This window comes from Fundulus heteroclitus, chromosome 12, assembly GCF_011125445.2.
Source record: "Fundulus heteroclitus isolate FHET01 chromosome 12, MU-UCD_Fhet_4.1, whole genome shotgun sequence".
Classification (NCBI taxonomy): domain Eukaryota; kingdom Metazoa; phylum Chordata; class Actinopteri; order Cyprinodontiformes; family Fundulidae; genus Fundulus; species Fundulus heteroclitus.
Genome location: NC_046372.1, coordinates 30,805,616 through 30,820,319, shown reverse-complemented (window position 1 = coordinate 30,820,319; position 14,704 = coordinate 30,805,616). Strand labels below are relative to the sequence as shown.

Here is a 14,704-nt window from a genome sequence, read left to right as displayed (position 1 = left end):
ACAGAAACATGGAATAACTTGAAGAACAACAAGCACTATGTAAACAGAGCTACCTGCAGAATTCACAGAAATAATTTAACATACCCAAATTACAGAACAAATGTTGATCACAAAGTCCGTGGGATCTTCACAATAGCGGTTGACATATTTTAATTAAATGTAAATAAAAGTATATTATTTATCAAATGGATTTATTGTTTTACCACATTTTGGATGATGGCCGTCTCGTCTGCCATCAGAAACCAATTTTACTGTTTCAGTGAATTTAGTCATTTTATATCTAAATCCATCAGGTGCATGCATGATTTAGAGCTTAAGTGGGGGTTCTTAACAGCCTTTGGTTGCAAAATAAGTGGGTCTGGAGCAGAAACCAAATATATCCATGTATTGTTTTATTCAGACAATTCCCAAAACACTAAACCCTCAGTGGAGAGAGCAGTTTGACTTCCACCTGTATGAAGAGCAGGGAGGCTACGTGGACATCACAGTCTGGGACAGAGATGCTGGCAAGAAGGATGACTTCATGGGCAGGTACAGAAGTCTTCATCAGTCATTTATTTTCCATCCATTCCAGCAGGTGCGCCTCAGTAAAATCTGGTCCGAATTATACTTTTGGGGCTTTTTCATGTATTATTAGTCTTACACAAAAAGATGTCTCACAGCCAGGAGGGCTATTTATCATTGGAATCTAAAGTGGCTGTTTTTCCTCTTTTACTGAACTGCTCATCTTTTAATCCTTGTTCAGGTTGAATTATTGCAGTGCATAGCGTAAGTGTGCAAATTTAAACCCACTTTAGCAAACCTTTGCTTTGAAGGGCATGCCAGAAACCAAGTCATGTCATTTTTATTGGCCTGCCTTTTTAACACTAGATGCATTAAGGCTGTGCCAGAAAATCAATTCAGTTGAGAGGATGCTCTTAAGTGCCTACTAAAAGTGATCAAATACGTCAGCTTTCCCTAAGTTGTCTTCTGTTGCTTACGTCCTCCACACAAGATTTTTTTTCTCTCTCTGTTTTTAGGCTCTTGTAATTGCCCCATCAGTGCAAGGACCAAACAACAACTTCTCAGTGAAATCATTAAAGACAAACAAGCATGGCTTGTACAGTATGTTCAACTTTCTCACTCATGCTTTATTTCAGGTGCACCATCGACCTGTCGCTTCTCAGTAAAGAACACACGTACAAGCTGGACCTGCCACTGGAGGAAGGAGAAGGTGTTCTAGTGCTACTGGTCACACTTACCGCATCCGCCGCAGTTTCCATCTCAGATCTGTCCGTCAACATGTTGGACGATCCACACGAGAGGCACCAGATTATGCAAAGATATGTGAGTTTAGGCTGGGGAAGATGGAAGTGTGTGTTGTGACCGGCTTGTATTAAGATTGATTTTTTTATTATTATTTTATATTTATTTATTACATCTATCAACCCTAACATACCTGGAGGCCATGTCTTTCTTTTAAAACAGAAAACATCAACATTTCTTCAAGTGGTATTTTTTTTTTTATTTTGGCAAAATGGCCTTATGCCCAGGGTGGCATACCACATGGGGGGCGTCTGCAGAAAAAAGCTACCTCTCATGGAAGAAGTTGGTATTTGCTTTAAAGTCAATTATTTGATGTTAGATTACAAGGCTGTCTTTATGTAAGATAGATAGATAGATAGATAGATAGATAGATAGATAGATAGATAGATAGATAGATAGATAGATAGATAGATAGATAGATAGATAGATAGATAGATAGATAGATAGATAGATAGATAGATAGATAGATAGATAGATTTGTTTTTATTCAGCCGGTTTACATAATTAATGCTGTCTTTTATACAATATTACTTAGATATAGCTATTGGTGCTAATAAAGTATTAAACGTAACTGACTACCACCACCACTACTGCTGCTGCTACTGCTACACCTGTGTCACTGCTTTGTCTGGTAAGGATCAGTTCCTAAAAGAGTAATTGCTCTCACACGTTGGTTGAACCAGAGACAGAGCAGATTCCTGACATGGTGACTTGATAACTCTGGGATGCATTTTGACAATACAAAAAATTACATTTATTTCCATCTCCAGCCTCACTAGTGTTTCTACCAGCACATTTTCTTGAACATTAGTTTGCTAACTTCTTCTCACGACATCCACAAATCATTTGAACTTAAAGGACATTCTCATCATTTGCAGTGTCATTGGCACTGGCTGATATTTGCATTTGTGTGATTTGACATTTGAAGGTAGCGCCAACAGAGGAGGGGTCGATGAACAGTTAGGAAACAAAAGGACCCCAAAGTTAAGACAGATCAAGAAAAAAAAATTTTTTTTGAGTAAATGTTGAGGAATTGTGCAGACTTTTACAGCTGGTTTAGTAAATGCAAGTTGTGCAAGTTTAGCTGTTAGAATTGAACATGTGTTGTTTTTTTACTTTGTTGTCATTAAGCTCACCTTGCTAGAAATGAATAGAGTAGAAAAAAACCGACACGTAGAAAGAGAACCTTTAGGATCCATCCGCTCTAATACAATGGCTTTGAGTCTTTGTCTTAGTCGTATTCACCCATCACCTCTCGATCCCCTCAGCCTTTGCTACAAAGCTCGCATTAAAAGGTCTGATTCCCTGACAGCCATCATCTCTTCACAATGACCATTGTGACCCATGAAGACTGCCGAAATATGTGATGCTGTGAGATCGGGTGTGTTCACATCCGTTAGGTTTTGTCTGTGTTGGAGATATTTCAGGACTTGATTGGGTTTCAGCGACCGATACCTCCCTGCCGGTGTGTATTTACACCTTCCAACGTGTGGCCAAACACCAGTGCGGCGACCTACATACACGGCCGTGGCGGTGCCTCGCCGGCTAGCCACGGGAGGTCGTCCGCTCGGCTCGCAGCTGCAGAGACCGCCTCGAATCAGAAGGTGGAGCTCTAGGACCGGGACAGAACCGCGCTGTGCCTCTCCACAAAATGAAGGTGGAGGGAATAAGCGCACAAGTGTGTGTGTGTGTGTGTGTTTTGATTGAATGTGTGTAACGGGAGCGAGAGGTAAAGGGTGAGGGTTGCGTCGGGAAGGGAAGGCGTGCAAAATGAAAAGAAAAAGCTATTTCACCTCTCTCACAACTGGCGCGGACCCCGTTTCTCTGCCCTACCAAAGGCGGCACATTTTACTTCCTTCAACTGCCTTCTTTGCCTGCCGCCTTCTCTCTCCGGCTCTCCCCATTTCTGTCCCACTCTCAGAGCAACCTCGGCTCTTTGTCTGCCTCTGTCGTGGCCTTCCTTTGAGATGAAGGGATGGAGATATAGAGGGAGGGGGGAAGAAAGTAGGGGGTTGCAGATGGAGGGGCACAGTAAGGTCAGTTTGAAGACTTGAATGGCCTCTGCCTATTAACATATTCCTTTTCCCCAGACTGGCAGTCTTTCAGTTGGAGAATTTAATAAAGATGTACCTTATCAAAGAGCTCTGGTTAGACCAAGTACCACCACTAATATATAACAGTGCTGCTGAAAGCCCACTAATCTCCCCGGCGTGCGCGTGTGTGTGCATGTGTACTGTACGTGCGTGTGGAGACGCCATTACTGACTAATATTTATCAGCCTAGAATCAGCTGTGCAGCACAAAGCAACCACCGCTGCTAATCACAAGTGAACATTCGCATGCAGGCACATCCAAAAACAGTAGCTACCTACTGTGTGTGTCAGCCATATCTCGTCAAAAGGAATGCGGCTGTGGGGGAGAATCAATGCGGTGTTATCGCCACGGCTATAAAGAGCAGATAGATTCACAAAGTACAGTGAAGCAGAAAATGCAGGCTAATGATGAAAAAACACACACATTTGGAAGGTTTTAATTGAAAGCCGGGGGTGCAGGAGGCAATTTTCTTCAATGTGTTTTTACGTTGTTGTGTTTTTAGACCCAGAAATGTCCCTGTCACTCACGGGGGGGGGGAAATATTCAAACCCACAAATATTCCAGCCCTCCCACAGATGGTGTGCAACGTCACACCATGCGTGTGACAGAGAGTGGACTCTGTTACACAGCTCTGCGGCTTGACTGGACCGTGCTGCCGTATTCAAACAAAGACAAATCGATGACAGAGGGGACGTTTAAAATTATCTTCAGCTTCTCATGTTAGCGATTTGCACAAGCGAGCGATTAGCTCGGTTAGCATCACTAACCGAGCTAACTCTGCTAGCTCCTATACAGTTAGTAGAGTAACAAAACATCTTTGCTGTGTTATTTTCAGCTTCCTGGTGGCTATCTGTTAAAAGTCTCCTTCCTGGTTTAAAAGCAGCACACAGCCAGCATGCCAAGAAAATATTTCCCCTTTGTAGAACCTTCTTCTGACTTCATTTTTACACATTTCAGCAATACTGAAAACAGTTAACTAAGTCTTCTGCAGTCAGGAACAAGCTCCATACCAAAGAGCGTTGTGGACATCAGACCTGGTAGCACTCGGGGGGGGGCGGTCTATATATCAGTGTGCATTTTAGTGCTGGTTTACACGCACATATGCACAGCTAATATGCTTGAAGTCGTCTTACACCAGGTACGGTACTGGCGTAGCTGCATTAGATGTCCTGCTGCTCATTGTAACCTTTCCTTCATCCCTAATTAGTTGTTCTTCAGAGCTAGAGAAGGACACGGAAAGAGAGGTAAAAAGAGAAAAAGAGATTTATGCAACGTGATGGCAAAGGAGCACGCACACTAATGGCTCTTAATGGGCCTGAGGTGGCCATGAGATGGGTGGATGAGACAAGGAGGACGGGATGACCTCCGCTGAAGTGTTGGCACTCCAGCACCCATGTCCACGTACGTGTCGGCGGCACCTCTCCTACCCACTCTGGTGCACTTTTCCAAGAGGAAGTGAAAGGACACAACCTGGGCAGGAAGTGAGAACCAGTAAGAGGCTGCACTGAAGTGCATGACGAGCAGCGAGCAGCTTTCACCGAGACCCTCGGCACACAGGGATCCTGATTTAAGTGAGTTAGGAATCAGTCAGGAAAATGGGTTACAATACGCTTCATCCACCATTTTGATCAAACACACCAGGAACTGATGGGGCGCAGGGCAGACGGCGCGAGCGCGCTTCTGAAACGCAGCGGTGATGAAATGTGACATAATGCAGAAATGACAGTGAGTCAGAGGACTGTGCCAGTTCTGATTCATTTGTGTGTTTATTCGTCTGCGCAGAGTGACAGAGACAGAAAGAAGATGTCACGGTGACGGGCTGTCAGTCACACAGGGGGCAAGGGGTTCATCTTATGAAAGCCAACCCTATCCATGATGTGTCCTCGTGTCTTCTGTTCATCCCTACTTTTCATTCTGGCCGTCTCCCCGTCAGTCCACCTGTGCGCAGACGCGAAGAGGAACGAGCGCGGCTGTTGGTCCTTGCATCTGTCCGTCCTCCTACCTGTGACCTGCCCAGTCAGTCTATTGCTGTCGGTCTCTTCTGATGAGGATTTGAATCCTTGTGGAGGATGGCTGTGCTCTCCCTTTAGCAATCATGGATTGAGGCCGAACTCTGGATGTGCCCTTGGGGAGCAGGCATGGGGGGGTAGGAAGGGATGAAGAGCTGAGGAATGGTTGGAGGGTTAAAAAAATAATAATTCAAAGATTTACAATGAGTGTATTAATTGGAAAATTGTTGCTCTACTAAGAAGTCATATAGACATCTAATCTTCTGTTTGTTCTAATATATACAAAGTGCATTAACTTTACTCTTTGCTGCATATTTTGGTCCAAACACATTAAAAAGACATCATCACATATTATGCTTCTGTTTGACTAGTTTTGATCGCCGTGTTGCCTCTCTTGTGGCCTCTTTTGCCCTCCCTTCTTTGCTGCGTCTCACTGGGGCTGTATCTTCTGAGGAATCATCCCTCAAACTTGATATTTGTCCCTCTTTTCGTTTTTTTTTGCACGCGTCTCCTTTCCACAGTCGTTCCCTCTCTTTTTTCTCTCCCCCTTTTTTGCCACACTCTTCCCCCTCTCATCTCCTTTAGAGAGCTTTTTGGACAATGATATCGCTGGAAACAGGCAGAGTCTGACAGAGTTGGTAATAATGAATTAAGTCTGTAGCCTGGCCCTGACTCTGAAATTTAAATTATAATTACTCCTGTGGGGATGGAAGGGGTTATTGCCAGAGAGAGAGAAATAAATTGAAGTGAAGTGCGTTTTCACTCTACTTTTATGACGCGCCGGCACGCCACTCAGTTTGGCCTCGGTTAAGTATTTTTTTTTTTAAATGATTGTTTATACCCGAGTGCTTGGATGTCAACGAATCCCAGGTTCAGGACTATTTGTATGTGCCTCTTGGACAGGCCCTGATCTCCACAGGTTTTCCCTTTTATGTACCATATTTACCAGATACAGCGCCTGGCGCTTTTTCACATTTCGTCACATTACAACCACAAACCTAAATTTGTTTTGGATGAGGGATTGAACAGTGCTCTGTGCGATGTACAAAGCTTGGGTTTTTGTTTTTATAGCCTAAATCCGCTTTAAACGTTTGGGCAACTTTATCTCAGACATGTCCGCCGTTTGTCTTCCCGATGCAAATTCCTCCAAAATCTACGCATGTTTGGAGGTGTAATGTGACAAAATGTGCAAAAATTGGGCTACAAATACTTACACTGTAGTTTTTACTCAATCGCCTCTCCTAATACTTCTTATCAAAATCTGTTTTTTCCTCTCCGGGCTTCATTGCATCTCTGAAGGTTATTCTGGACCTGTGCTATAACGACTATATCGGCTAGTCATGCCTCGTCAATTTTGTCTACTCACTGGGATATCTCTATTATCACACCAACCAAATTTTATTAGAGCTCTTCCAAATGAGGTAGAAGAACAAAGTACTAAAAGAAACACCACAGAACATACCAGTTATCTACAGGTGCTTCAGTATTCTGGAGTGGTTTTCTCTGAAACTGGCATCAAACCTTTGAAGTTGACACAGTACAGACGTTTCTGCTGTATTATCTTGTGTGTGTGTGTGTGTGTGTGTGTCCGGCGTGTGTAATGTTGTTTTGGCGCTGAGCACCACTTTTGCTTATGCATTTTTGGGAGTAAACTTATCGACTCATCTCCCTCACCCTGATCGCAAAATGCACTTTATTTAAAAAAGTACAAATTGGAAATCCATGAGGGTGAGCATTCTTTTACATTTTTTTTTTTTTTTTTTGATTTTTGTCGAATTAAATTCTACCGATTGTCCTTTTGTCAGCCTCGGCCATAAATGCCAGCTCTACATTTTCAAATAAAGACCCCCGTAAAGGACATATTCTACCCTTTCCTCTCTTAATGAAATGTCAGGTTATTGACCTGCCTTTCACTTGGATGCTTTTAGCCGTCCTCTTTGACTCCTCACCTCTGCTCTTGTGATGTTGCAGAGCCTCTGGAGGTCACTCCACAACTTGAAAGATGTCGGCGTGGTGCAGGTGAAGGTCATCAGAGCCGAGGGACTCATGGCGGCAGATGTCACAGGTAAGTCGGTGACCTGAAGTACAAACGGTGCAATTATAAAATAGATTTTTTTTTTCCTGTGTGATTCTGCTGTTAGTTGGTTGCATGATTTTCGCTGTAAAAGTATTCATACGCTTTGAGCGTTTTCAGATTTTATGTTAGCACCACAGACGTCAAGGTATTTTATTGGGATAGACCAAGACATAGTAATGCATAGCTGTGTATTTTTTAATGTTTTTTTTCTCCCTTTTTTTTTTAAATGCATTGTATTGTCTTTTGTTTTGATCCCCCCTAAGTCAATTACCAAGCTCAAGCAAATGGACTTACTTGGAAACAATTTTCAAGACTTGCCACAAATCTCCAATTGGATTTAGGTTTGAACTTTGACTAGACCACTCTAACACACACAGAGGTCTTCTTTAAACCCTTTCCATCTTAGCTCTATTTATATGTAACACCTCTGCCCTGGTCTCCTGGCTTTTTAGCCTCTAACAGGTTTACCTGCAGGGTTGCTCTGAATTTAGCTCCAGCCACATTCCCATAAACCTTGATAATTTTCCCTCTCCATCCTGAAAAGAAACAACAGCACAACATGAAGCTGCCGCCACCATGTTTTACAGTGGGCATGCCAGTTGGGTTGTAGCTGTGCCATAATGTTTTCCTTTTCATATGATGAATTAACCAATGCACTGTGGGATGTTGAAACTTAGTATAGTGTTTTATCACCTAACCCTACTTTAAACTCCTCTACAACGTTTTCCTTGCAGCGTCTGCTGTGGTCCTTTATGATGCTGTTTGTTCACTAATATCCTCTAAAAAACATCTGAGGCCTTCTAGGAACTGATGGATTTTCTACTAATATTAAATAACACACAGAACGACTGTATTTATTAATTAGGTGACGTCTGTAGGCAGTTGGTTGCACTGGATTTTATTAGTGGGGTTCAGAGTAAAGGAGGCTGAATGCAAAGAGTTGAAAACTTAAAAGCAAGTTATTTTCCATTCTCATTAACATTTCTGTGTTCTTTTACATTTGTCTGCGCCATAAAATCCTAATATCATACATTGAAGTTTGTGCCTGTAACACCACCAAGTGAAACTTGTAGGGAAAATGCATTTCTTAATTCTTAGCAAATAGCTCGCCACAAATCCCTGCCTAAAGATAAAGTCAGGGTGTCATTTTCTTTAGGGGGGGTAATCGCAAATGTGGATCCTAAGCGAAAGCTAAAGCCTACTTTGTGCATTGCCATAAATTTATCTGTGCATTTCAAACAAAGATGCAAGCTTCCTGTTTGAATAATAGAGAAAAAGCACACATTTTGAACCAACAAATCTTTCTTGTCCCTCCTCCTGTGCTTTCTCTGCTTGCTCTCCCTGAATCCTCTCTCCTCCATTAATTCTTACTTTTAATTAGGTCTACAGTGGACAGGCCTAGTTTTTCACTCTGTATTTTCTGGTAGAGAGAGGTGTGTGTGTGTGTGTGTGTGTGTGTGTGTGTGTGTGAGGGAGATAGAGTTTTTCTCCATTTGAAACATCCACAGTCCCATTAGCAAATACAGAGTGGAGCTGGTTGATTTGGGTTACAGCGGGGAGCGACAGGAGCAGTCAGAGTGCAGGGCTAATGGCTCTCTGGTTCATGGGTTTCACTCGAAGCATAAATGTGCTCCGTGACACTGTTGCAAAGCTCATCATTCACTCTGAGGTTTATGGATTCTTTTATAAACTAACAGTTAAACTGGGAGGGAAAAAAATATCCGTTGGCTATTTAGTATAGCAGAAAACATGTATGATGAGTTTCCGTAGCCTACGATTTTCTGAAATCGGATGATAAGCCTGCCTTCACTGGACGTTTGTGTCCCTATTTACCATAAAATTTAAATAATAATAATTTAAAAAACCTGGTCAATGAAAAAAAAATGATTACATCGTCTTGTGCCTAGAATTTACTAATCTAAGATGATTTTAAATGTTCTTTGAGAGGCTCAGGATCAGAAAGAACGTTTAAAAACTTTAAAAATACAAAAAAGCACCTGGTGAACCAGTTTTATGCCAATCTTGATTTGTGGTCATGGGCCACACAAAATCAATTTTGAGGGCAGCAAATGGCCCGCAGGCCTCACTTTAGACACTCCCGCCCTAGAGAATGTAACTCCTCATCATGAGTCTTAAAATGTCCTAAAGTCTGGCAAGGCTTTCCAACCCATTATGTTTAAAGACAAACAGAGTTTATCAGTTTAACACATTTACTACGTATATGTGTTGCCATCTCCAACAGCCTGATTGAACCGCAGACATGTCTCGGCATCTCATAGAGAATAGCTTTCTCTTCAATAGCTTTCTATTAAATAGTTTCTTTTGTTTCATGTGAGTCCAATTTAAACACCTCCAACACCTCAAATAGCGTACATCGTGTCTTCCTCCCTAACTTCCACAACAGAAAGTGTTGTTTTTAGCACGTTGCCTTCACCGATCGTAAAAAGATCAGATGTTTGAGTCCACTGGCCAGTCGCCGGTCAGGGCTAATTTAAGCAGAGGTTCGGTCTCTGGCGTATTTCTCGGTTCATTTTTTTTATTAAACTTTTAGATCCTGGTTCTCAGAGCCAGAGAGATTTTTTTTACGTTCAGACAGTTCCATATGAGAAATTATTGAAAATATACATTCAGAAAACTAAAGTTGATGTATTTCTTTAGGCTCCCCAAAGTGCATTCTCCTCCACCGGGTGAGTCGATAGATGAATACAGGGAGTGAACTCATAGGCAAAAGGGGGCTATTTCGAAATGGCTTATTTCAGTTTCGAGTCTAATACGCTGCGTGTGTGCGTGCATGTGTGTCTTTGTGCGTGTCACTGACAGAAACAATCGCTCTGTAAGAGCCCCATAAGAGCCCTCACCACACGAACACCCCTTTTTAACAACCCAGACCAAGAGAGGGTCAGGAGCAAGGTGAGAAAGGAACAGAAGAACAGACAAACAGACAGACAGAGGCAGGAGGGCAGACGGAGAGAGGAGGTCAGTGAGACAGAGAGAGTTCACCATCTAGCTCCCATTCAGGCTCCTCTCCCTCCTCTTTTTTTTTTTTTGCTCCCTCCTCCTCCTCCTCCTCTCTCCCTCTTCTCTCTGGCCATCTCTCTCTAATTGGAGTGTTTTTGTGGAGTAGCTCCACTCCAGCCCAAGTAGGATAACTGAAAATAGTCTCTAAAACCAACAATCCCTTTTGTGTGCCAGCTCTTGTCCCTCTGAGTGGATGCTATACTGTTAGAACATTTCAGTAGCGGCCCACACACACGCACACACACACACACACACACACACACACACACACACACACACACACACACAGATACCTGCAGCAGGAGCTTCATCCGCATATCTGTGTGCTAAGCTTCTTTTTCCGGCAGAAATTAAAGGAAATCTTCGACTCGTTAGTATTTTAAACCAAAGATAAGGAGTCCTCCAAAAGCATCCGAACCCATGATACACGTGTTTTGTGAATTTGTCTTCAGCCCATCAGAGTTAATGCTACCCAAGTATTTTAGGATGAACCTCCATCAGCTTTTCCCTTCTAAATACTAAATGTTTTGTTTTTTTCCCCTGTTTTTCCATACAGAGTTGTTTAATCTCTGTCAATGTGGACAGAGAGCATATAACAATGTTTGGCCTGGACTTTGACTGGGCCATCCAAACATACAACCGTTCTTTGTTCTAAACCACTCCGTCGTAGCTTTGACTTCAACCTCTCCATCCTTCAAATTATTTTACACTATAATGGGTTATCTTCCAGTCTCAGTCTGTGTTCAGTGCCATCATTCTTCTCACCAACTCTAACCAGCTCACTTGTTCTGGTGCAGAGAGCGACCCCATAACAAAAATGCTGCCACTGCCATATTTCACAGTTAAGGTCTGGCATTGTGCTGAAAAGTGAACCTCTGGCCCAGTCTTGATACTTTTTTACAGCTTCTCACTAGTTTCTACTACTTCCTTTCCTAGGATTTCCCTGTATTTAGCTCCATCCATCATCCCTAAAATTGTAATCATTTTCAGCTCCACAGCAATATGCCCCCATCACCTTGTTTCACAGCAGAGGTGGTGCGTTTAGAAAGATGTAGTGTCTTCTTGCATGTAGACGTAGACGCTCAGGTCTAATCTCATGGGACCTTCCACATGTTTGCTGCGTCCCCTACTTGGCTTGTGGAAGTCCCCGAACAGGACTTCTTATGACTTTATTTTAGCAATGTTTTTTGTTTCTTGCCTCTCTATTTAAAAAGGATTTATGCAGTGGTTAAATTATACTCAAGGGGGGTTTTCTACCTAGTAGAGAAGGGGCTCCTGAAGACAGTTGGTTGCATTGGATTTTATTAAGTGGTATAAAGGGGCTGAATACAAATGAAAGCAACACTTTTTTATTTGCAAAAATATAAGAAACCACATTTTTCCCATTAATTTACAACTATGCAGTACTATGTGTTGTCCTATCACATAAAATCTCAAAAACATGCAGCAATTCTGGTCCAAACATGACAAAATGTGCGAGTGAATACTTTTCCAAAGCCCCTATAATACGAATTGTGACACACTGGTGTGTTTCCTCTCCAACTTGAAACTTCTCTAAGCTTTCTGAGGGGCAATTACTGTTTTCCTCCTCGCCTCTCCGCTGCGATCCTCCTCCAGCTCACCTCAAAGTGCTCTGAAATTAATTTAAGTCCACTCCTTTCCTGCCAGCGTCTCAGAGATGGGACCCAAAGGGGGCGGGAGGAGCTTTACCCGGACATTACCTGGACGGCGCTGAGTGGCGCTCAAACCTGAGCGTGTAATTGGTTCAGACAGCTGCCTCTGGTGCTTGGCAGCCAATAAGGTGAAAGTTCATCACCCATAACAACTGGCGCCCCGCGACAACGCGTGAACTGCGTCATTAAAGACAGAATATTAGAGGGAAAAGTGGGGGCGACGGAGTGGGGGATAACGCACTGCAGAAATAATTTCTGTATCCAAATTTGGGTGATTGCATTTAAATTAAATTAGTTGCTTGATTTTTTATTTTTTTTTGGGGGGGGGGGGGCATTAATACTCTGGGATTGATTGTGGAAGACTAAAACTGATGATTTTCTGCTAAATCAAATTTCAGCTGCTATCAAAATACATAAGTTTGAAGTGCTTTTTTTTCTGCACACAGAATCTAATGGAAAAAGCGTGTTATTTTAATCCAGGACATGCGGTTAAAATACAGCGAAGAAAGTTTATACGCCGAGGCTGTGAAAACTAGGCTCTTGAGTGCCCCGCCTTTTTGTCAATTTTAATGTATCTTGTTTTCAGTCGCAGAAGTAAGAGCTGCCAATATCAACTTGAGACCGCTGGGATCAATAGAGCACCACAAACAGATATAAAAGGCAACACCTACGCCTCTGCATTGATCACAGTGACATTTACTTTGCACACCCACTAAATGTCCTGCCCTTGTCACAACATTTGAAGAAAATCACACCAATCGATCACGTTCACTGACACACGCCTCCCATTACTCACACCGAGCCACAGTCTTTTTTATTTTGGGGGGGTGGGGGGGGGGGGGGGCTTTGAACTCAGTCCCAAAGTTATTGAGCTTGATTATGCAACATAGCTGTTCATCTAATATTTTATTGTTGTGGGCTTCTATTTAAACTTGCTGACCTTGCCTTTTCATGTGTTAATAAATGAAAAGCAAAATGAATCCTGACGTTTTTTTTTTTGTTTGTTTGTTTTTGTTTTAATGAAGCATGATGATCAAAGTCAAAAATCAACAGTTATTTTCAGTGAGAGACAATCGAAGGGAGGCGGGCAGACAGACGTGGAGAGCTGGTCTCATTTCTTTTTAACTCTGTATGAAGTCTCCTTAATATAAAACGCTTGTAAACAAATGGAGAATATGATGGGGGATTACCGGCTTTTATAATTGCTCTACTGCGGGCTATTCTCAGGAGGAAGAAAAGTAGTAAATTCTGTATCAAATGCTTTGGTTTAATTCATTTAATTATTAACTCAATATAATAAGTCGTGAGATGGGTGATAAATGTGTTTATTGCTTGCCAAACAAAATAAATAAGCCTACCAAACGATCTCTGAATCTGTCAGTTTTCTAGGTTTTGAATACAATTTTTATTTGGTTTCAACTTGACATTTGAAAAGAAACTAAAAAGGCATGAATGATAGGATTTTTTTCTCTTTGAGCTACTCTTTGATGATTTAAATCCCATACTGTTTTTTCTTTCCTTTTTAAATTTTTCTAATGCATTTGTGTCATCACTATTCCCGCTTGCTCATTTTAAAATCACAAATTATGGACCAGACATGTTTCTTATATCCCACACTTGGCCCTCTTTGTCTTCTGCCCTAAAGTTTTCCACTTCGACCTCTGTGTTCCTGCTTTTTAAGTTTCTCCTCTTTCTATCCCCCTCCTCACGGCTGCCCAGGGCGCAGTTGTCCTGCAGCTTGTCTTCTGGCACTCCATGTTTCCAGAAGCAGCTTGCAACTGATTTAAAGATGTCTAATGTCCTCAAAACTGGGGTTGAAGAATGAAAGAATCATATTATACCGGTCCTCGTAAATCCTGACTGTTTGATATTTCATCTAGGAAGACGGCCTGTTGAGGTTCTGTGTATCATATGTGACTATAAAGAATATTTGATTCACTGAATCTGCTGGATGCTAAAAGAAAAAAAAAAACTCCAAGTTTGTAAACTTTTTATGACTAAGATTTTTCAGTTTATGTTTTCTTTTAAATCTGCCACGTTTCTGTACTTGATTTAAACTTGACAGGTAAAAGCGACCCATTTTGCGTGGTGGAGCTGAGCAACGATCGACTACAGACACACACCATCTACAAAAATCTAAACCCCGAATGGAACAAGGTCTTTACTTTGTGAGTGGCTTTCACAATAATACTTTTTTTTTTTTTTACTATTTATTTATTTATTTATTTATTCACAACATATTTTAATTGCATCTTCTTAAATCACTTGTAAATAAATATTAAGAATATTATTCATTGCCCTCAGGAGTCTTTTTTTTGTGCATATGCTAATCTAAATTATGGTTAAAAATATTATGGAATCAATAACAATGGATTTTGCTCAAAGAATACGAGTGTTTATTAATCATAAATATATCAACTCTGTAAATGAATGGAAAATTAAATGAGGTAAAATAAATCTAAAAGAAAAAAATATTTTTACTGACATTAATTGATTTCCAGCTTATAGAGTGGCTGTGCAGTGTATAAT

At 41.6% G+C, this 14,704-nt stretch overlaps 1 protein-coding gene across 7 annotated transcripts in view; it reads left to right on the top strand.

Moving 5' to 3' along the window:
• The window catches only part of mctp1a (multiple C2 domains, transmembrane 1a), a 179,922-nt gene that overhangs the window by 101,145 nt on the left and 64,073 nt on the right, over nucleotides 1-14,704 (top strand). For all 7 annotated transcript variants that reach the window (XM_036144424.1, XM_036144423.1, XM_036144425.1 and 4 more), the window contains 4 exons: nucleotides 401-531; nucleotides 1,140-1,326; nucleotides 7,379-7,472; nucleotides 14,241-14,343. In XM_036144424.1, the coding sequence (XP_036000317.1) occupies nucleotides 401-531; nucleotides 1,140-1,326; nucleotides 7,379-7,472; nucleotides 14,241-14,343 (515 nt within the window). The remainder of the gene's footprint in view (nucleotides 1-400; nucleotides 532-1,139; nucleotides 1,327-7,378; nucleotides 7,473-14,240; nucleotides 14,344-14,704) is intronic.